Source organism: Hippoglossus hippoglossus, chromosome 22 (assembly GCF_009819705.1).
Source record: "Hippoglossus hippoglossus isolate fHipHip1 chromosome 22, fHipHip1.pri, whole genome shotgun sequence".
Classification (NCBI taxonomy): Eukaryota; Metazoa; Chordata; class Actinopteri; order Pleuronectiformes; family Pleuronectidae; genus Hippoglossus; species Hippoglossus hippoglossus.
This window is the reverse complement of record NC_047172.1, coordinates 13,368,597-13,392,197: the sequence shown is the minus strand read 5'-3', so window position 1 is coordinate 13,392,197 and position 23,601 is coordinate 13,368,597. Positions and strand designations below refer to the sequence as shown.

The 23,601-nt window shown below is 46.8% G+C and overlaps 1 protein-coding gene across 4 annotated transcripts in view; it reads left to right on the top strand.

Moving 5' to 3' along the window:
• kif26ab (kinesin family member 26Ab) overlaps window positions 1-22,566 on the top strand; it is a 73,163-nt gene extending 50,597 nt beyond the window's left edge. For 3 of the 4 annotated variants that reach the window (XM_034577375.1, XM_034577376.1, XM_034577378.1), the window contains 12 exons: window positions 5,992-6,175; window positions 9,012-9,227; window positions 10,251-10,344; window positions 10,956-11,218; window positions 12,091-12,274; window positions 13,402-13,561; window positions 13,898-14,060; window positions 14,932-18,178; window positions 18,806-18,999; window positions 19,949-19,972; window positions 20,237-20,387; window positions 20,493-22,566. In XM_034577375.1, coding sequence (XP_034433266.1) covers window positions 5,992-6,175; window positions 9,012-9,227; window positions 10,251-10,344; window positions 10,956-11,218; window positions 12,091-12,274; window positions 13,402-13,561; window positions 13,898-14,060; window positions 14,932-18,178; window positions 18,806-18,999; window positions 19,949-19,972; window positions 20,237-20,387; window positions 20,493-20,683 — 5,071 coding nt within the window. In that variant the 3' untranslated portion in view covers window positions 20,684-22,566. Of the gene's footprint in view, window positions 1-2,609; window positions 3,492-5,991; window positions 6,176-9,011; window positions 9,228-10,250; window positions 10,345-10,955; window positions 11,219-12,090; window positions 12,275-13,401; window positions 13,562-13,897; window positions 14,061-14,931; window positions 18,179-18,805; window positions 19,000-19,948; window positions 19,973-20,236; window positions 20,388-20,492 lie in introns of those variants that run through there. The other variant, XM_034577377.1, reaches the window with a different exon arrangement.
• Window positions 22,567-23,601: the final 1,035 nt, after the last annotated feature.

Genomic DNA, 23,601 nt, shown 5'->3' with positions numbered 1-23,601 from the left:
AGTGACGTCAATCTGCTCAGTGGAGTCCGACCATTAGCCTGCTTCTCTTACTTTAACCGATCTAAGTCTGTATTTCTTCTCGAGTTAAGCTCAGTTGGAGGATTTATGTTATCCCCCCACACCTTAGGGGCAGAGGGCTGTTTGATCGTGTCAAGGGCAGCCCATCAATAAGACAGTGTGTACTGATTTTAGCTCTGGGGAGGTTTCCTATTGATTAGCCTTTGACTCAAAAACATAGCACCTCACCTGATAGGCCAACACACATCCTGCCCAATCAATCATCACCATCTGCTGGTATGGCATTTTGGGCTTGACAGTCTCTCTAGTGCTCAACAACAACAGCACGGCTCCATGCACACACTGTATATCCTTGAAAAAAGATCTCACATGCCTTCACTACTGTGCTCAGGATAAATTTTGAATGTCTCCAGCAGCGAGCGAGCGAGCCCGACTCATTGTTGTTGTAGTCATTATCACTGCATGGTGTCGAGGCTGGCTGGAGCCCAGTATTCCCACCTCCATTCATGAGGAGCGACGCCGGCCTGCTAATCAGCAACAGCGTGAGGGAAGACTCGCTGTGGAGCAGTGTGATATCAGAGCCGGTGATCTGATTCCTGCTTGAATGGACAGGGCATCCTTATCTTGTCCGCAGAGAAGAAGAAAAAAGGAGAATCACAGAAAGGAAATGTCAAGGATAGTAAATGTGGCCAACATGGTAATTAGCCACAGGAAGAAGCTACCTAAAGAGGTGTAGCCGGGGACAAATTTACACAAACAAGCTAATTGGTGCACCAGCTAATGATTCTCTGGGGCCAGAGGAATTTCTTTTGTTAATTTGACAAAGCTTGAATAGAGGGCCGGAGCCATTATTGACAGGAGGCCCAAGTGGAGCTCTGAAAGCAGTAGGCAAAAGCTTCTCCACGCTCTCTGTCCTCCAGTCATTGACCTCCTCCACTCTCTCCACTCCTTCACTGTCCCTCCCTCCGAATGTGAGGACAAATCCTGGACGTCCTCTCTCGAACAAAAGCGCCGGGAAAACCTTTTATTCTAACCGGTCCATGATTTTACATCTGTCTTGCTGCGGCTCATTTATATATATTACAGTCATTATCTGTCTCTGCGGTCTGTTCATAAGGAGACAGTGATGGAGCTGAAAGGCTATCAGGACAGTTCCAACTGTGGCTGTCCTCTGTTATTACTTCATTTTGATGTATAACACTTGCAGTAGGCATAAGACCAATGAGCAGTCACACTGTTAGGGTGACCAATGTCCACATTAGTATTGTCTCCTTTTCATTGACTACTGCCAGCCATGATTCAAAGGGATTCCGTGGTCAAGCTTCTTGCTCCTGAAAATCGCCACCTAAGGCAAATTAATTTAGACACGCTGCACAAAGGCAGAGGTGAGCTCGCTGTGGCAAGGAGGAAGATAAAGGTTATGCCACGTATCTTCTTACTCTGCAACTTCAAATAGATCAGCAGCTCTATGGCTTTTTATTTTAGTGCAGGGTTGTTGTTGTTTTTTTAACTCTACATTTAATCCAGCAGGGTTCATATACGGGGCACTATGTCAGAGGGAGAGAGGCAGAGAGAGAGAGAGAGCTGTGCGCTTGTGCTGAATGCACTTTCATCTGGCAAGTCTCACACCCACTCTGTCTGCAGACGTGTTGTAGGAGGCACTCTGCAGCCAACGCCGAAGCCTTTCAAACAAGACTGGCTGGTCGGGGGCTGAGAGGGCTTACTGGTAAATTGGCAGCCCAGGGAATACAGGGTACTCTCACCCCGGTGCTCGCCCACTCACATGCTTTCATTCCCCTTTTTTTACCCTTGACCATTGACTGACTGCACTCTGTCTCGCTGGCCGGCATAAATCTGCCTTTCTAACATGTCATCTGTTCATTTTGTGCCCTCTCATTACTCTCGCTCACACTCTTTTTTTTTTTTTAAATCTCTCACAGCTTCCCAATTGAGTCCAAGCATCGCTCATTCAGGCAATCCATCTTTCTGCTCTTAAGTATATCCTTCCTTATCTGTGTGTCACTCCTTATGATTAATAACACTCTCATTCATTTGGCTAATTACATCCTTTAACAATGGCTAAAAAAAAGTGTACACACACACACACACACACACACACACACACACACACACACACACACACACTCACACACTCATACATGCATGCACTGTATATGCATACTAACCAAATCTGTTTGAAGTGTGGGACCCTAAAAGAAGAGAGGGCTCCTGTGTGCATTAAGTATTCATGTGACGTGTGGTGGGGTGCACATGTGTGTGTGCTGGGGTTTGAGACAGAGTGTGCGTGTGTGTGTGTGTGTGTGTGCGCGTGTGTGTGTGTGTGTGCGTGCGTGCGTGTGTGCATGTGGGTTGAGAGAGAAAGAGAATACTTGCAAATTGCGCCGCGAGCAGCCAGCAATCGAGCGCTGACACCTCGTCTGGCAGTCAGAGGGAAAAGGGGCTGGGCTGTGGAAAGAAAGAGGGAGAGGAGGGAGTCTGTGTGTGTGTGTGAGCATGTGTGTGTGTGCATGTGTGTGTGAGGGAGTCAGAGAGAGAGCGAGGCAGGGAGAGGGAGAGAGAGGAGAGAGGAGAGAGAGGGAGAAACACGGCAGGACAGCTGCCAGCATTTCACCGATAGCAGGAGAGGGACCGAGAGGCGGAACCGGAGTAGGAATTCTCCTCATTCTTAGCCACCCAAGGAAATTTTCCAGGCTAGCCAGGCGTGTTGATTCTCTCTCCCCCCCGCCCTCCGTCTGCCTGTGAGCAGCACAGACTCTGGGAAGGACCTGGACATCAGGACCTGCAGCCATTCAACAGCAGACACACCACAGTGGATTAACCGAATGAGAGGAAAACCGTGCAGCCTGTGGGATGAATGGATTGTGAAAGAAGCGGTGAGAAGCTTGGAGAGGAAGCTGTTGCAGGGTTTTTGCGTCTCTGAACTGACGCTGAACTTTTGCCGGTGACGAGGGATGGAAAGAGTTGGAGGTGCTTTGAACGGAGGAGATTCTCTTTCTCATCCTCGCCTCCTCTCATCCGCCTCCTCCTGAGAAGCTCTCCGGACTATACCTGCACACCTCCCTCTCGCTGTGGTCCTACTGCTTTTCTCCTGCAGGATACCCATCCCGTCTGCCCACCTCCACCCTGCCCCACCTGGCGCTACTTCCATTCTCGTTACTATGACGCCCACGCCCCCTCCTCCTCCTTCTCCTCCCTCCACCCCTCCAGCTTCTCACAAACGTCTGTGAAATCAAGTGGAACCTCGATGATTGCGATCGGAGCAAAAAGGACCCCTGTGCCCCAACTAGCGAGCCGCCCCGCCTTGTGCTGCGCTTTCTGCGACTGTGCCAGTGTATCAAATGTGCAAGTAATGGAGAACAGTGACAACACAGACATTGACCGCAAAGTTGAACTCTATCAGTCGTCTCTTTTTTGACTATGACCATAAACTAGATAATGGATTGGAAAGAGCTGTAAGTACAACAGTGCAGCATTTTCTCACTGGTGCATGTTCCCACCAGACACTGCATGAGAATATTTTGCACAAACTCAACACTGATACCAGACCAGAAACCTCGGCTCTGTGCACACACCCTCCTCGGTGCATTTAGACTAAGTTGTGCAAGTAAACAGCTTCATTAGCATGGAGATGGGGAGTGAACAGGTGGACAAGCTGTTGTCGAAGAAATCTGAGCCTCTCCTCACGCAGCCTATTTCCCATTGACTGATCGCGTAGTCGGGAAACGCAGGGAGAGGGAGAGAGAAGGAGGGAGGGAGGGAAGAGGGAGGGAGAGAGGGTGACAAGCAATTAATTTCCCTGTGTACATGTGGTTGTGGTGAGAAAAAAGCAAACCATCCCTTTTTTTTTCTCACCTTCCACTGAAGAACACGTGCACCATTGTGCAGCATGAATTAAAATCTCAAGGTTACAAGCGTGGCATTCGGTATTGAGCACTCCTCACTGGTCAAGACAATTATAAATCGGCACAGTGCCGCCTTCTTCCCTCTGTATGCTGTGTGTTATGGTGACTCCTGGTACGTGATGCCTGATTTATCTCTTTGCCGGAAAAAGGAAGAGACAGAATGGGGTGAGAGAGAGAGAGAGCGAGTGAGACGGAGACGAAGCGACAGGGCGCATCTATCTTGAACGAACGTGCCGTGGATACCTCTCATAAATGTGCATACACACACACACACACACACACACACGCACATACACAGCCACGTGTACTCTGGTGTTGTTTCCCCCCTTTTCTTTCCCTCCATCTCACATTCATCTATTCCATCTCATTTTTCTTCCTCCCCGTCACACGATCCGTCTCGCATGCTATCACACATGGGCAGCTCCCCGGGGAGAGCCTTCTCCTGTAGCCCCCTTGGTTGCAATAATTATTCCATCAGCCGGTAGTGTGTTCCCTGATTGTGCTCTTGGGCTGTCGCTGCAGGGGGCGTACAGTTGGGAGAGGGGACCGCTGAGGAGAGGAGGGGCTGGGTCTGGGGTTGTCATTCCAGGATGCAGGGAGAGGAGTTGGGAGGGGAGGAGGGGGTGGGTGGGTTGTGCTTTTTGGCTGTAGCCCACCCAGTGCTGCCCAGAGGAGCCTGGTGCAGGACTAATGAGCTCCGGCTGACCTCTTAGGAAAATACTGCTCACCAGGACGCACATGGGTCTGCACTTTTTATTTGCTCTCTCCCTCTTTCTCATTTGCCTCGCTTCTTTCACTTCTCGTAAAATCCCTTCGCTCTGCAGATTTTTCATCTTTTAATTTCTCCCTGCAATTTTCATTCACTCCCCGTGCCAGTATTTTCCTTCATGCTGGCAATCACCTCTTTGCCTTGAATGCATTTCTCTGAATCCCCACTGCTTGAGTCGAAAAAAAAAATAGATTTGAGTGCATTGGATGTCCTTGGCGTATTACTTTCTTCCACTGACCTTGAATTTCCAGCTGAGGTGCAGTGTTAGCTGATCCAGGGCAATGCCATACCTGGAACTACTCTGTGTCTGGCTCGATTCCCTGCAGGCCAGGCAGAAATATTGGTGCTGCCCTTTTAGCTGCAGGAATCTAGACAGAATGGAGTGTGTATGTGCCAGACTCTTTTGGCCCTGTAGCCAATCTACGTCTCCTCAGTGCTGTCTCTGGGAGACACTCGGCCGGGATGACAGTGGATTTTAATTAGAGGACCCTCAAAGAGCTGGATCCAGTTACTACAGAGGGCTAAGAGCCATTTGTCCATTAAGATTCCACTAAGGTGGAGGAGGGAGCTGGGTTCACCTGCCTGCCTCTCTGTCCACCTCATTTAATGTAAAGGATCAAAACTCCAAATGCACCGTACCCTGCTCCAGCTTTGATTTAAATGACAGGGGGAACGTACACTGTCATAATTGCTTAGTTGTACTTGCAGAAATGGACATGACTATATCCCAGGAGACCGTGCTTCGGCGGCCCTCGCCTGTCATGTCGGTGACAGTTTTTTGTGTTTGAGCAAGATAAATTCATGCTCTTGCTCTGCCCTTCCTGCTATAACAGCCTACACATGGTCCCTGACAGTTGAAAGGCCTATTTATTTATTTTTATCTTATGGATTTGTGGTTTCTGTATAAAATATCGAGGTGGGAGAGAAGTAAACTGGTTCCAGGTGATGTTGAAGGGCTTAATCATTACCTTCTTTGCAGGGGAAACTGAGTTGGGAGTTGGAAGAAAAGGAATATTTAAAGTGAAGAAAGAGTGGGAGTGGTGTAGCTTTCCTGCTGACTTTGTTTACTTTGGCAGACCAACAGGAGCTCGGTGACCTTTACGTTACAGCCTGTGATTTCTGCACACCCTTAAAAATGTCATGGTAGACAATTAAGCTCTTGGTTGTGTACCTCACCGGGAAACAACACCTGAGCTAAAAGCAATTTGTTTATACATGAACATGGCCTTGTTGTTTTTTCTAAGTTTGGCTTCAATCTCCATGTTTCTCTTTGTCTTCCAGGGCAGCTCAGAAGCTGAATCTGTCCTCCAAGCGCAAGAAGCACCAGCCCTCGCTGCTCCACCCACAGGAGCCCTCCATCTACCCCACCAACTTCAGTGGCATCCTGCAGGTCTCGCCGCCCCCCGCCCCGCCATGCCTGCTCCGAGCCGTGTCCAAAGTAAAAGAGAACCCAGGAATGGGAAAGGTGAGAGCCGGCATGTACGCTTAAGACTCAAGGCTGAATGCATTATTTTAATGCCCGTTAAGTACACATAAAGCATGGTGAATACATGTGACTAAACCCCTTCTCACATTTAGTCTCACACACACACACACACACACACACACACACACACACACACACACACACACACACACACACACACACACACACACACACACACACACACACAGATACAGAGCCTTATTGAAGGGGAGAATGCAGAGTGGCGGCACACTGGCCCAGAGGCAGTGTGTCGTCTGGTACAGTCCGCACAGATACAGTCAGATAAGCCTGCTGGAATGTCATGAATTCACCGAGTTTGTGCGACCAGCTTCCTCCGTCTGAACCCAGAAAGACAGCGAGAACTATAATTCACAAATCTGCGGTCCCCTCAACAGCAGGATTTTTAATTCCATTTAAGGTATACGGTGTGTGACGATGAAAGTCGGGCTGGCAGCAATAGGACGGTCATTAAACAAAGCTGTATAAACACGTCGCTCTTCCTTTGTGGTTTATTGGGTATTGTTTGTCAGAGCCGGCGTCCTGTATTTATAAAGCAGAAGAAGTCCCCCGAACAAGATTAGATCCCACCTGGATAGGAAGTGCTCGCTTCTGTTGCAAGGTATCCAGACTGTCGAGATTCTGCCACATACTGTAAATCTCCCATTGACACACGGACGTCATATAAAAAAACGCTTTGTTATTAACAAGCGTCGCCACACCTGAGGTTTACTGTGCATCACATCGGCTGGTTTTAAAAGGGGAATCAAGATTTATGATGTTGTTCCAAACCGATCAGGCCTGAGTTTCAGGTTTTCTTATTGGAAAGCAAAAAACATCTGAGTTCGCTCTCTGTTTCTTTGTCTCTCCCTTGTGGAGTCACATTTTCAGCATAGCCTGCTTGGTTTTCGGCTTTTCCTGTGTCTGTTTCGTATTAATTCACATTATTCAATTGTGCACGACTTGAGTGAACGTCTTGTTTCCATCAACCCATATGTGGGTCACTTCCACCCCTCCACTTTTGACCTGGACCTGTCTCCTCAGGCATTGACAGTTGAGTGGATGGAGGAATGCCAAAGCCCCACTAATGGATTTAGTGGGGGATCAGGGGACAGGGAAACAGCGGCCATTAGCACGGAGTCGGAGGTGTGAAAATACTGTAGCCAATCCTCCGCGGCCTCCGGTGTCTGATCTCTGCCAACATAAATAAAACCGAGACATTAGTTCGCCTGGTAGCCTCTGTCTGCTCGACGGCGAACTCCGCGAATGTGGGAGCCCAGTTTAAATATCACAGCGAACGTAATTTACTCAACATATGCACACGTCAGTCAGGATAACAGCCCCCTGCGGAGTTTAAAGAGAGTTTGCACTTGGCCTCAGGAATCCAAGATGAATTCATCGTCTGAAAGAAAAGAATTTCCAGCGGCACTGCTGCGGAGCGTGCGGGAGTCTGGATCTGTAGCAATATTTATATACTAGTCAGGGGAAGAATGGACCTTTTGTGTGGGAGTGAAGACAGTAGAGTCCCCCAGCTGAGCAAAACAGTCATCTGTCAGAAAGGGGAAGGGAGCTAGCTGTATTTTAAGGGTTTTGTTTCAATGCCTGCGAGGCATCACAGGTACTTTTTCAAGAGGTTTGGAAATGGTCCGGGATTGAGTTCCCTATCATATACACTGCAGGATATAGAAACTGTTCCGTTGATATAATGCGAAGCGTAACACTAAACACTCAGGGGGTTGACAGGGACTCCAAAGGCCCCTATACATATCCCCAGAGCCGTTTACGTCTCCTGTCAGTCAAAGATATGTTTCCACTGTGCCTCCGCAGGAAAAAAAAGCGACGGTGTATATCTGACCATCAGATTGTAAAGCAATATAGAGTCGTCAGGATTTCTAAAGAAGGTCATTGTTAAGGGGGGGGGTGTCATATGGCCGAACCCACACCGACCACACACAGTGCAGCACGGTCGATTCAGGTAGCGGTGAAATTTGCTGTTGTTTGTCCGGGGGTGGGGAGGGGGCGCCGTACACAACTGGCTGAATGACTTCAACTCTGCAACCATGGCAATAATGTTAGACACGAACAGGCTTGTCAAGGTGCTGCCCAATCGACACCTTGAGACATAGGCCGTCATCCTAGTTAGCGTTCCAGTGCGGGCCTGATGAACTACACCCCGACCTGTGGAATGTGTAAAGACTTGTAAGCCCACTGCATGAATGCCCAGAATGCAACAGGGCGAGTTTCCAGTTTTCAAGCAATAGAGGGGGGACGGAGAGGAGAAGGAGGAAGAGTGAGTGGGTGGGCGGGATGAGAGTAAGGGAGGGGGCCATATGCTCCTGCACTCCCATGCTGGCGAGCTGCACCTGGTCCAGAAAAACAACCCACTCGAGGGATAATCCTCGCAGCACGGCGCCTCACACACATTAATGTCCCCCATTTTCTGCTATGACTTTCGGCTCGCACCTTGCCGCCTCGCTGACACCACTATACAATGTGTTGACCCACTGAGTTCGCCAAGTCAATGCGAGACCGAGTGTTTCCATGGCAACCTCCGATGTCCATCAACCCTGACATAGTGGACGTGACGTTAATGCACAAAGCTAAACCAGGCTCACAGTTTGGATCCTAACCTATGTTCAGAATACCCATGGTGCATTTCTCCTTGAGTAAAAGATGTTAAGTATGATGTGATTTTTTTTTTTCCTCTAATGTGCTCAACCAGAAAAATGCATTATTACATCGCTCCACTGAGTCCGTCTACACATATTAATCCACCCTTTTTTACTTTCTGTTTCTCCCTCTCTCTTTTGAAATTCAGGTGAAAGTGATGATGCGTATCTGTCCGTCTCTGGAGGCGGCAGACTCCTCCGAGTCTCAGTCTTTTTTGAAAGTGGACAGTAGGAAGAAGCAGCTGACCCTCTATGACCCCGCGTCCAGCCCGCCGCACTCCAGTTCAGGACATCGGAGATCTGCCACGGTGGCCGTCCCAAAGATATTCGCCTTCGATGCTGTTTTTACCCAGGATGCCTCACAAGTAAGGACTAGTAGGAGTGGGTGTGTATGTCTGGTGGTTTTATTAGGTGTTGTTTAGGAGTTCAGCGTCTCAAGGGCAAAGGGACATCTCTCTGCTGTGGCAGGGTGTGGCCCGGGGCTTAGAGGAGAAATGCTTGTCTTGGGTCAGAGGGCGTCTGTACCAGTGTGGCTCTAACAGCTGGGCTTTTTAAGGCCCCTGGGGAATGATTTGAATCCACTCCAGTTATATCTAACCTCTCCTTTCATAGAACAGCTATATCTAACCTCAGGCCTCTGCAGCTCAGAGCAGACATACCCACTAAGAACTAAGACAAAGGTCATATACATGTTGACTCCACGGTAACTGTAGGTGCACACTAGCCATGCTCTCTCCATAGCTTAAACAAACAGCATTTTTTATAATGCAGTTTATCAGCCCTGCAAAATTTTTGAAAAACCTGAGGTCAAATACGTCACGTATTTCCCCGTGGTGCAGTAAGCTCTAAATAGCCGAGGGCAGAGGAGATTGTCAACACTATGTGGGACAGCGTTTCTGTACTGGTGAGAGCCTCAGATCTTCTATCTTACCACCTACTTGGAGAAAGTATTTTGCACAGTAATCTGCTGGTAGCGAAAGCCTAAGTGTTGCCGCCGCAGCGCTGAGGCCAAGCTGCTAGATTGCACCGCTGGGACGGCGCTGCTGGTGGCTAACGGTAACAGCAAGCTGCTCTGCTGTTAGAGGCCTTGTTTGCTGCGTGATGTATGGGGAGAGGGCCTCTCCTTCCACAAGCCCTGCCCCAGAGGACCCATGCTGAAACAGATTGCAAAAATGAGCTCCACGTTGCAGCACACACACACAATCCAGAGTGATGTAAAATACTGAAACCATTAAGGTGATTTGCTGTATCCAGTAAATAGCTGTTTGGTTAATATGTTACCAGTTTGGATTCATTGTTCTCATGTTGGCCTGTTGCACTGTATTCCTCGGATGAGGCTGAATGGTAAATTGACTGTGAGTGCGCTGTCTCTGTGCGTTTTTTAACAGGCTGAGGTGTGCTCAGGGACCGTCGCCGAGGTCATCCAGTCGGTGGTGAACGGCGCCGACGGCTGCATCTTCTGCTTCGGCCAAGTCAAGCTCGGTAAGCTCCTCCACTGGCAAGAGATTAGACAAGAGGCTTTGTTAGTAGCCGTGGAAACCTCTCATTGCTCTTTGTTAGCCACACTTGATGTCCACAATTGGCTTAGCGGTGCACTGGGGTGAGTCAAGGAATGGGGGATTGGAGGAAAGGAATGGGAAGTGAGTCCGGGGTAGAGGGGAGGGGGGTGTTGAGGGATAAAGTGCTGCATCCAGGCTTCAGGGCTCAGTTTGTAATTAAAATCTTAGTAATTGGCCTGACCAGTGTTCTTAGGCTGAGGGGCTTGCTCCCCTCATGCAAGGAGCAGCTATATTTTCTACTGCTGCTGGTATAAGCCATTTTATACTCATTTGATTTCAATTTGGGGATGCACTGAATATTACCTCCGAACCCCCACCTCAAACATTATTAATTATTTTTTCCCATCAGCAGTTGTTAAACACAATAAGCCTCAGAAAATAACCAATTTCAGCGCCTACTCTTTTGTCGTCATTCCGAACAGCTTGATCGAAAAAGTCATTTTAATTTAAACACACTGTGGAGTGAGCCAGTGTTAACTGCGCTTCCCAACACTTCCATTTCAATCCCTCCCTCTCTCGTTCACACGTCCGCAGGAAAGACATACACCATGATCGGCAAAGACAGCTCCACTCAGAACCTCGGCATCGTGCCCTGCGCCATTTCCTGGCTCTTCAAGCTCATCACCGAGCGCAAGGAGAAGACGGGCACGCGCTTCTCCATCCGAGTGTCCGCCGTGGAAATCTTTGGGAAGGACGAGGAGCTGAAGGACCTGCTGTCGGAGGTGTCAAGCGGCAGCCTGCAGGAGGGCCAGTCCCAGGGTATCCACCTGAGAGAGGATCCCATCTGTGGCACTCAGGTTGGAAGCATTCCTCCTCTCCACTTTCTCTTTGTCTGCTGAATCCTTTCATTCTCCCTGCAGGTTATAAAGTATTAGCCCGTCTCGGTATTGATCTTTTTCTGTGTATGATCTACCTCTTCGTCTCCCAAAGATGTTTGACTTTATCCTGTGTGTGTGCATGTGTGTTTTTATCTCCCTGGACTCCCCCTCTATCCTACCTGACTGTGAAATCCTTGCTTTATATTTCCGCCAAACCCATCTGTGGTATTGATGGCTTTTTCCTTACCTTTGTATTGACTCTGCTGTCAGCATCCATCAGCATCTATTACCCGTGTGTTAGCGCCAGTCCTCTGCAGCACAATAGAAGTATTATTGGGGGATGGTGGCATGCTGTAGGTTTGAAGGCACTCACAGGTGTTGCTGTCAGATGTTGTTTTTGGGGCTCTATATGGACTCGTACTTCAAAGACGGTGCACTTCTGTGAGGCTCCTTCATGCTCTTCCTCTCAGCAGCCACGTGTCGGCTCCCTTCATGATGCCTCCCGCCGTCTCTCTCTCTCTCTCTTCTACCTCCCCCTTTCTCCTCCTCTCTTTCTGTATCTCCCCCACCACTATCATCACATCCATGGCAAGGGAAGTGCCCCTGCCTCCTGCTGTACCATTACCTCTCCTAATCCTCCGCCCTCCATGTGCATATCTGCTGTTTTTAATTGCCCCCGAGACCCAATCTAATGGGCAAGAAATGTGTGTTGAGGTCCAATTAACAGGCTCCCCTCTCGTTCTCCTTCCTCTCGACCCTTTTTTACATCGAGACGTTTTTTCTCAAGCCCCGTGTGGTCTCCTTTGCTCACCCTAACCCTGTTTTCTGTCTCTACCTTCCCCCCTATCCAGCTCCAGAATCAGAGCGAGCTCCGCGCCCCGACCGCTGAGAAGGCTGCCTTCTACCTGGATGCAGCCATCGCCGCGCGCAGCACCAGTAAACCGAGTGCAGATGAGGAGGACCGACGCAACTCCCACATGCTTTTCACCCTGCACATTTACCAGTACCGCATGGAGAAGAGCGGCAAGGGAGGAAGTAAGTGCTTACATTACTACATCTACGACTGTGTTGCTTTGAACCACCATGTTGCCATCACACATTCATAGTACAGAACTAGAAGGGCACTCAGTAGAGGGCATACAGACAGGCCCTTTGTGGAACCACATTTAAATTTAAGAGATCTGGATTTTTATTTGGATCTTCACCTGCACCTTAACATATGATCCATAAATGACTCTCTGAGAAATCTAGTAAAATTATGAAAAGGATCATATCTCACAATGTTAAAGAAAGTAAAAAATAATCTCTGGATCCGCCCCCTGATCTGAATCTGTACAAAAGTTCTTTACAGACCCATAGCATATCTTTCCACCAAGTTTCGTGGTAATCCATCCAGTGGTTTTTGCGTAATCTTGCTGACAAACAAACAATCAAACAAACAAACAAACAAACAGACAGACAGAGGTGATAACGTTATTATAGCGTGAAGCAACAACATCAGTAATAATCAGTATAAATACAGTTATGTAAAGGTGACCTGTCTTTCACATTGAATAATCACAAGATTGTTGTGCTGTGAACAAGAAGGCAAATAATTGCCCTTTAAGTATGAATGAAATGTCAGACACGTCCATTGCTTGCAATCTTTATGGATGAATTACCTCTGGCCTCTGGAAGACAGAAATAAATCTGCATACAAGTTTTTTATGTTTTGGTCAGGATCAAGTGAATATTTGAAATCTCACTGACAAGAGTTTAACGTTTTGCTGCTGCTGTAGAAATTACATCTCTCCCACATAACAATGTGTAAACCAGTGATTTTCAGTGTGACAGCCAATTCTCCCAAGATGCGTTTGATTCATAAGCAGGAGACCGCATATGTATTTCTGATTGACATGTGGGTTCTTTCATTTCTTATGTGTCTAACCAACGGAGCCTCCTTGTTACCACAAGTTAAACATCTGGTGGGAGTTTACCAGTCTGCCTGCTATTTGAATCATTTCACAGTGGGAATCCTGTGCATCTACAAATCACACCGCTCTGACAGTCACCGGTCTAGTGGCTACTCATGTCATTATGGCACAGTGTGTGAGGAGCTGAGTTAGGGTTTGTGGGAGTGTCTGCAATCTGCTCATCTGGTTCTTCTTCTGTTGTTGGCTCAGTGTCGGGCGGACGGAGCAGGCTGCACCTCATTGACCTGGGGAGTTGTGAAAAGGTCCTGAGTAAGAGCAGAGAGGGAGGAGGAGGCCAGTGTCTCTCTCTGAACGCTCTGGGAAATGTCATCATGGCTTTAACAAATGGAGCAAAGCATGTCCCCTACAGGTAAGAGAACTGACATTAAACTTTTACTGGGTTTCAGCGTCTGTGAACTATAAGTAATTGTCCCTGGATGTGTCGTCAGTCTTGCAGGTTTGCTGTGTGACCATTTATTTAGTTTGTTTAGCCTCATATTACAGCTTTTACTGGTGTTGCACAAGCTTTTGTTAGAGTTCCTCAGGCGTGAGAAGATTAATTACTCATTCATTTGGGAGGATTCTTCAGCTCAGAGAATTGAAAATGGCTCCTTCTGGAATCATGACGACTACCTTTTATTGTGATCTTGAAATGTTACCGTGCTGTTTGCTGATAACGATGTAAACGCATCCCCCCCCCCCCCAGGGACAGTAAACTGACAATGCTGTTGAGGGAGTCCCTTGGCAACATCAACTGCAGAACGACCATGATCGCCCACATCTCCGACTCCCCTGCCAACTACGCCGACTCACTCACCACCATCCAGCTGGCATCACGGATCCACCGCATGAGGAAGAAGAAATCCAAGGTACACTGATGATCCGCTTAGCACTGATAAATCTGGTTTAACATATGCAGTAATAAACATATATGATAATCAAGTGACAGCAAAATGGTACATCTGTGAAACAACAATCATTTAGGATGTTTGAATTAAAATAACTCTAAATAATGAATCCTGTAACAACTGTTCCCCATTTAATGTTACGGCAACGATGATATGTTAATGATAATGCAGAGTAATTGATATTCACCATTATTTTAACCGTTGCTATTATAGCAATTACTTTGCTAATGTGCATGTGCAACTTTTATGACATTGATCATATTTCACGCCGGGACTTAGGCCCTCACATTTTTCTTGCTCATGTAATTTTGGAGCGATCAGGCAAATGAATGTGTGAATGCTTCTGCAAATGAAAGATTATTAGTGCGGTAACTCAGAGCTAGTTCCTCTCGGCTCCTCAACACATTATCATGTAATCAATACCACCGCCTAAGGAAGTGTGTAATGCATTCCCTCGGATTAGGGAAATATATGCTCCAGATAATTAGGTGGAATGACAGCATGTATTTATTTGGTATTGGTCGCTGGCATGATTACAATGCAGTCCACATATAGCAATTCATATCTTTGACATTAATTTCTGTCTGACTATTGACGTGCACTTTTAACCTTAAGATAAATATCGACTGGTAATTTCATAGCCCTGCAATTTAGTTCACTATGAATTTGTTAAGAAGTGAGTTCACGATAAATCACAAGGGTTACAACTGGTTTGTAAAATGACAGGATTGTTACATTAACATTTTGAGAGGATAGAATTACATTACTGTCATCGGTTAATGAGATCGTGTTTAAATCCAAAGTGACTAATGTCTTGAACTCTGCTTTGCAGTATGCATCCAGTTCATCTGGAGGGGAGAGCTCTTGTGAGGAAGGGAGGATCCGTCGGCCGCCTCACCTCAGGCCCTTCCACCCTCGGACAGTAGCCCTGGACCCAGAGCTGCCCTCTCTGCTCAGTGACCCGGACTACTCCTCCAGTAGTGAACAGTCCTGTGATACTGTCATTTACGTTGGGCCGGGGGGAACTGCAATCTCAGACAGAGAGCTCAGTGACAATGAAGGCCCTCCTGCTTTTGTTCCAATCATCCCCTCGCTGAATAGGAGGAGGTCTACAAAAGATGGCCCTATGGACAGAGACCAGTTCTTCAAATGCAACACATTTGCTGAGCTGCAGGAGAGGCTAGAGTGTATAGACGGCAGTGAAGAACCCACTGCGTTTGTTGGAGAGGGCAAGCGAAGCCAGCCCAGCCCCAAGACTGACAAATCTGAGAGCCAAGGCGCTGTTTCACCAAAGACTGTAGCAAATATTTCTGACAACCCAGAGGACCTCTCACCAAAACAATCTCCAAAACATGCCACCACACAACCATCCAGCAGTCCCACTAGTAAATCTAAACTTGACACTATCAAGAGGCAATGCATACCGGCAGAAAGGGTACCGCCAGAGAGTGTCCAAAATGTATGCAGAACCAGCGCTGATGGTGAGAAGGCCTTGGTTTCTGAAAGCCAGATCAGTACAAACAAACTATCAACCGCTGCAGTGCCAAACTCCGAGCCTGTGGTACGGGAGAAGGTCTTCTTCAACAAGAAAGCCCTGCCAAGGCCGGCTCCACCTCCGTCAGAGCTGAGAGAAAGTGCAGATAATGAAGAAAGATCCAGCACCAGATTGCCGCCTGTGGGAATGAGCCACCAAGCCGTGAAAAGGAGGGATCCTTGCACCTCTCCTTTGCTCAGAGGTCCGGTGGAGATGTGTCAGGTGCGCTCTACCTTGAGGGAGAGGTGTCTGGATCGGGACATTCTCAGAGCCACTGTCACCTTGCAGCAGCCTGTAGAACTAAATGGAGAGGATGAGCTTGTGTTCACTGTGGTGGAGGAGCTGTCTATAGGCAGTATTATAGATCAGGGGCGGCCAACCAGCATTATCAGCTTCAACAGTGACTGCTCCCTTCAAGCCCTGGCCTCCGGCTCCCGACCTGTCAGCATCATCAGCAGCATTAACGATGAATTTGATGCCTACACGTCAGCGATGGGAGGATCAGAGGTGAACATCGCAGTGGCCACACCCCTTCAGGAAGGAGCCATGGATAGCAGGGGTTCATCTATTAGCTCTTGGTTGAGCGAGGTTAGTGTTTGCACCTTGGAGAGCGAAGGGGCTCATTCTTCGGATGTCTTCCTTCCTCAGACCAAACACATGGGACCAGAGGCCACCTTTTACTTTGATTCCCTGGATATGTTCCATTGTGTATCCTCTTCTAGAGATGCCAAGAACTCCTTAAATGACAGTGGATTTAGTTTTTCTGAATTAGACAGTGATAGTGCTGCCTCAAGCAAACAATCTTTGAGTAAGTGTCCCCCATCTCCGGAATCAGCCAAAGGCTCCCTCAGATTCACATCTAAAATAACTAAAGCTCACTCGCTCAGTTCCTCCCAACTTCCACAGGCCCCCTCCATAGTCCACTCTAGTCTACCCAGGAAGATTAAACCTACCTCATCCATCTCTCATAGTAGTAGCAGTAGCAGCAGCAGTAGAGAGCCACAGAGGTTAGAGGCTAAGCAGGAGGATCCATGGCAACGTAACGACAACCACTCCGAACCTCACTTTTCTGACTCCAGCAGCACCAGCAGATTTGCCAGAAACCCCCCTAGTGGTATACCTTCCAGCAAAACAGCCAACAACAGCAACAGTGTACCTCGCCCACCAAAGGTGCAGGGGTCTACCTCATCCCAGAGGGTGGTTGATGGCTGTGAGAAGTCAGCCAGCAAGAATCCACCTAGCAAAATGCCTCAGCTAAGACGAGGTGCCACTACCCTGGGGACAGTGCCCGTCATCCATTCCTTCGCAGACTACAAGGGAACCCAAGACATCGTTGCATCTGCCACAAGCCTTAAATTCTCCTCTCTGGGGAAAAACAACAAGGCCAACTCACAGAAAGCGAGTAATCTCCCGAAACCAGGTTGCATCTCGCCTCCTCCCCCTCCAGTGAGAAAGTCCAGTCTTGATCATAAAACTAAGACCCTGCTGCCCCAAAGTGCCTTAAAGTCACCATATGGGGAGACAGGAAGGGCCTCTGGAGCAAGGTCAGCTGTATCAGAGGATGAGCTTGACGTACGGCCCAGAGCAGACTCCATCAGTTTCAAAACCTCCAGCCTCAACACAGCCAAAGTTACCTCCAGTCTGAAGGCCAGAGGGCCAAGGGGAGAGGCTGGGCAGCATTATGGCAGTCAAATGTCACTGGAGAGGTGTGGAAGCCTGTCTTTATCGGGTTCAAGAACGGCACTTAGTAGGGAGAATAGTGGGGCAAGTTTAGGGAGCAACAAATCCAACAAGTCCATTCCCAGATTTGGTATTCCTAATTCATCCAGCGCTCCTATAGCTACATGCCCCTCATCCCCAGGTGGAGGGAATACGACCAAATCTGGTCAGGTAAAAGCATCTGTAAATCCCAGAGCATTAGGGGCAGTCAATAACAGCAAGGCCCGCTCGCTGTCGGCCAACCACTCAAAGGGCCTGAGCTCCTCCAACAAATCTTTGTCCAATCCCGTGTCCAGGACTACCAACGCCAACCTCCCTCCATCAGGACGGACATCAGCTCCTCGGGCCGCCGCTGCCGTTGGCAGTAAGCCTGGCAGGGGAACTATCATGGGCACAAAGCAGGCCATGAGGGCTGCCAACAGCCGTGTGAGCGAACTGGCAACAGGCAACATATTAGGAAAGCACATGAGAGGTTCAGGAGATTCAGACAGTGGGAACGACAGTGGGGTGAACGTAGGTGAAGATAAATCTACCATCGCCATGCTGCCCTCCCCATACAGCAAGATCACAGCACCCAGGCGACCTCAGCGCTACAGCAGCGGCCACGGCAGCGACAACAGCAGCGTGCTGAGCGGGGAGCTGCCTCCAGCCATGGGCCGCACGGCCCTGTTCTACCACAGCGGCGGCAGCAGCGGATACGAGAGCATGATCCGAGACAGTGAAGCCACAGGCAGCGCTTCCTCTGCCCACGACTCCATGAGCGAGAGCGGCATGTCAACGTCCGGCAGAACGAGGGGCTCAAAGTATCCCAAGAAGAGAACAAATGGTGAGAAAGTCATTTGGGTTTTGGGGTTTTACACATAGCAATGCAGGTACAGGTAATATTACAGAATATATCATTCTGATAATAGCATCTTATGAAGTAGCTTAAGATGCACTTCCAGTGATACTACATACAATGAAATGGCATTCTGAAATGAATGCACTTTCCAAGTAAATTATCCACACAGCGGTTCTAACTTTATGAATCCATTCTTATTACAGTCATGAATTGGTGTTTCATTCGATTTTCTCTCCCCTGAATCAGCAGCATACATTATTCATACATTTATGGGATGATTTCAAACAAGTTTGAACAGTGTGATGATCATCTAAGACGAATTGAACATGAGTGGCAGTGACCTGGTTCAGGTTTTTGTAGCCTTAGATATATTTAACTATTTGAATTAATTCACCTGCCTTTTGAATTTATTTGAGCTATAGATGTACAGAATAGTAGCTTGTGAAACCTTCATAAATATGCAATCACCACAACTCAGCTGGCTCATGTAAAGCCTCACATCACATCTCAGAGTGAGACTCATACATATTTACTCAGAGAGCCGAGCAAATACTGCTGTTGTATGACACCAGTGTAACTGGTACCTGTCTGAATTTATTTGTGGCTTTGTAGGTTTCCAGAGGAGGCGGCTGATCCCGGCACCCCTGCCAGACACCTCCACCCTGGGGAAGAAAGCTGGCACAGCGGGTCAGTGGGTGGACTTGCCTCCTATGTCTGGACCGCTGAAGGAGCCCTTTGAGATCAAGGTGTATGAGATCGATGATGTGGAACGGCTTCAGAGGCGGCGTCAGGAGGAAACCGCAGAGGTGAGCAGAGGGTCACTGCTGACTTGCTCTACATAGGGGCTCCTCTCGCTAAATTTGTATTAGATAATGTAACGTCTGGGTCAAGGTCTTGTCAATCCCACTTGCTAAGCCCGAAGCAATATTTTGCATGTGTGACATTGATGCCGTAGATGCTCAAGATGTGCCACATAGACTCAAGTTGTGGGAATGTCTTAACTCACTTCTTCCCAGTTTCTTTTTTAGAACAAGACAGGAATAATAAGTCTGCTATGTCTGACCTTCTGTCAGCTCAGCGGCAAATCCCACAGCTAAAATGTCTGTATCCAGATTCCTGGAGCTTGGTATTTTGGCAGCATTCCTCAGGAATGCCAAGAGTTCAGAAGGCAATTACTGACGAGGGTTAATTGGTTTGGATATGAGTGATGACTCGACTTACTGCTGACGATAGCAGTGTGTGTTGTGCGGGTAGAAGCAATGAGAAAGTAGATGCATGAAAAGATTGGTCAGGGAATGTGTGATGAATGGAGCGGCGCCCAACGCTCTCCCAAATCAGCTCACCACAAGCACTCATCACTGGTTGCCTGATCGCTTTTTATAGCTGGCTCCTCTTCTGTGGATCATTAACTGCTCCCACCAGTTCAGCGCAGCCAGACGGGGATTTGTTAAGAGAAGATATTAAATCAGATAGACGGTAGCTTGATTTACTTTCAATTAGGAAAAAATTATCTTTAAATTTTCTCTCCCGGCCTGAATACAAGTAATGAATTGCTTCTCCGTGACTTTCCCTCACTATTTAAAAATTACTATTGGAATCTCATGCGAGTGCCTCAATAGCTTGTGTCGACAGTATGTATGGATATTTACACACTACTTGTATGTATGTATATGTATGAAATTACATGTTATTCATATAATAATACGTCTTGTTCAACATACTAACTTGATTTTATCTTTTTCCATTTGTCTTCAGCAACCATTCCAGGATGTTGACAAGGTGAGCTCATTTTTCATAATGACATCACAAACCTGAAAGTAAATCACTTATTTTCAATTAAAGTACACCACAACTTCTTTGACTTTTATTTTTTATTTTTTATATAATTTAAATATACTCCCTGGAGGCAGGGTTAATAAACATGACTCACATTTTAGGTTGTGTTACCCCTTTTGTCATCATTTAAGAGTTATTATTCGTATCTATAGTTGAACAGAGCCACAACGTGTTCACTGTATTTAATCAACTCTTCTTGTCTATCAGGGCCTGCTGTATTTCAACAGTAAGCTGAAAATACTGGAGAGAAGGCAACAGCAAGTGAAGGACCTGAGAGCAAAGCATGAGGTGTTGTTGGAGGAGCTGGAAGACACAAAGGCCCGGTTGATGATGGACCCCTGCAAGTGGATAGGAGAGTGTAAGTAACTCCTGAGAAGTTGTAAATGCAAGATCTTGTGTAACTGTGTAAGAATTTCTCTGAAGTCAAATCATCTAACCAAACGTCATTTCACTTTTACAATAGTTGAGGTGGACCAGAGTTTGGATAAAGAGTCTCCTGAGTATCTGGAGGCCCTGGCACAGGCCACTGAGGAGCTGGATTTCTGCGTCAACCTATGCAAGTCCCGCGTCATGATGGTGACCTGCTTCGACATCAGCACGTCGTCGGCGCCGTTGTCTTGCCCGCAGGAGGGACTGCGTGAAGTTGAAGTGTGAGGACGAAAGAAAGTTGAGGTGGAGAAAAGAGGAAGTGAGAAGAAGGATGATGAAGAAATGTAGCAGCCGGTTTCTAGTTACCACTGGAATGAAGAACAACCAGAGGCAGAGACGAGAGTGGATCATTGCATTGATCAACAGAGGAAATCTTAACCACCTAACTACAGTGCCTCGTTGTCCAGGACATGGTTTTAAAGACAGAGGAATGAAACGTGAGCACAAATGTTGTTGCCCAAATGGCAAGGCAGTGGCCATCACTTACTCAAGAGTCACCAACACCTGGAAGTGCCTTTTTTATCACTTTGTTTTAAGTCATTATTTTTCATATGGTGCAGGTATCTTAAGCATACCCGGGCAAACCCTGAACATATTTCTTTTATGATAAAATATTTTATATTGCATTGTATAGTGTATTTATATGATTATGTGGTGTGTACAAATATCCTTTTACGGGAAAAAAAAAAAAAAAAGAAAGAAAAAAAAAGAAAAAAGCAATAAGCTAATGTTATTGCGCTCCCAGACTTTGCCTTTTCTCTTGTTTCAAACCTCAGTCTGCATTTTATCCATCTTCATTCAGCCTCTTGCGCCTTATGTTAACTCTCTGGTTCTGTAGTTTTCTAGATTCTCAAACTGGACTGTGTTATCTCATCAAGGACTGCATTCGCTGTTGTCACTCGTCTCCTGCCAGCCGGCCTGTAAGAGGCTTGCAGCGCTGAGTGAATGTTTTTTTTTTCCTCCAGTTGCCTTGATCAAAATGGGTCTCAGTGGACGCTCTAAGGTAGAGCAGCCGCTCTGTTGGGGGACAGGGGGCTTCTTCAAGCTGCGAGATGACGAGACATGAAGCCAAAACATATCAATCAAAGGGCCACTGTGACGGATAGTGAGTGATTATTCTCGATTCAGCCATTCTCTCTGGTGCCTCAGTATGTGGTAATGCAAACCTGAGAGACTTAACCTTCCCCACACTAGCCTATGAGGATAGCATAATGAATGGTTCCACTGATAGCGGTGCTCATCAGTGAGCCTGAAACACTGTCAGACACTGTATGATGAAGGGGCACAGATGAGATAGCACAGGTCTACCGGCCTCATACCCAGTACTTTTTTTAAGTGCTGCCAATCCTTGGCTCTATGCATTCCAATACATTTACTGCAATTACTGCAAGAACCTCAGTACCGACTTAAAGGGCAACAACATAGTTCTGGCCTCTTACGTCCCCCACCCTTTTTTTTAAAGAGGTCCATTAATGAAGTCGAGCCAGTGTCCAAAACAATGACTTCAGAATTGTTGATTTTCCTGTGAAATGATGCAGTGATTAAGAGCCAATGATCATAACATTGTTTAGCAAAATCAATCATGACATCAGCTCTTTAAAGCTGCCAGAATGTGTTTGTTGTAAATCAAAATGGCTGACACGGAGAGGACAAAGATGATCGGTGAAAATTAATGTCAAGAAAAACAAACTGGCTTTGTTGTACTTCGGTGTGTTTGATTTCTATATCTATGACATAAATGACTTTGTGTTCTTTCTTTTACAAAGATGTACTCTCTCAGGCCCTCTCTGAAGATGCTGCATGAGATTTTTTAATCATTTCTAAGAATGATTTCTACTCCATTTTTACCATTCTAATTTTTTACAATAACTTCAGTTTTCAATGATGTGTGGGGGTTAAGGCTCATGAATTAAAGAACTATTACCAAACCAAGACCTTTTTTCCAATAAATTATTATATGTAAGGTCATATTTCATATCAAAACCCATATTTTCGAATCCCTTTGTTTTTGTATAGGACTTTCAGACCCAATGTATAAATGTATGATACGGCAGCTTGTGTTTTACTTTTACAGTACCTGTGAATAAAATGGTTCTACATACTGATGATTCAGAGTTCAAAGTTTTTATTCTCACTCCTGTTTCCACATGATAACAAAGAAGAAAGAGGTGCACTGAGTGAACGCCTGTAACAGCAGGCAACAAGAGGGAAACTTTGAGGATCATGTGACAAGTCTTTTTTTTCTTAAAACACATATATGTAATTTTTGTTAACTAATCGCTCAGCTCTACACCACTTCCATCACGAGCACATGGCCAAGTGTTGCATCCGTCTCCTTCACCATCTGTACGTACAGTATGACAATATGAGACACTGATATAACTTACCTTTAAACACCCTATTTATAAGGTGTTTAAGTCATACCTGGCACATACACCACTATTGGATTTGAACGGCAGGAACCTCAGAGATGGATATTGTTAAAAAAAATAAAAAAAAACATGTACAACTGACACAAGATGTAAATGGGAAAGTTTAATTTTTATAATTTGGAATGAAATGATGAAATAACCAGCATTTTATATGATGGAGAAAGGGTAGGACGATTCAAAGGGACTGGGACCAACAGGGACCCTAAAAATCATGATTATTGGAGTTTTGAGCACAATCTTTTTAACCTATAATCATATTTCATCCGTTCCAGTGAATGTCAAGCTTTCTGTTTTATCCTCTCGTGAAGAAAGCGCCCCCCTGCCCCCCTCCTATGCACATGAAATGGTTCGGTCCAGCTCCCAAACCACGTGCTAACGGTACCTGATCAGCGCAGGCAGACACGTGTCTCTGCTTCCTGAAGAAAAGTTGTAAAGACAAGGAGGACAGAGACAGAAGACAACAGAGAGAAGAGAGGATGTGTGAGTCTCCTATTACTTGACAGAGAAAGGTGAGTGTTGCCCGTGAGTCTTAGAAAATAGTCCACAGTGAAATAAGCTAATGGAGGTCCTCAACCATTTTAAGTGGACACCTGTGGATGTGAACTAGTACACACTTGACTTTAGAGCTCATGCCACCCTACAAATCAATGGCCACGCATTGCTATGGCAACAACACAATGGCAGAATTCAGAGCATATTCCTGTGCAAGTA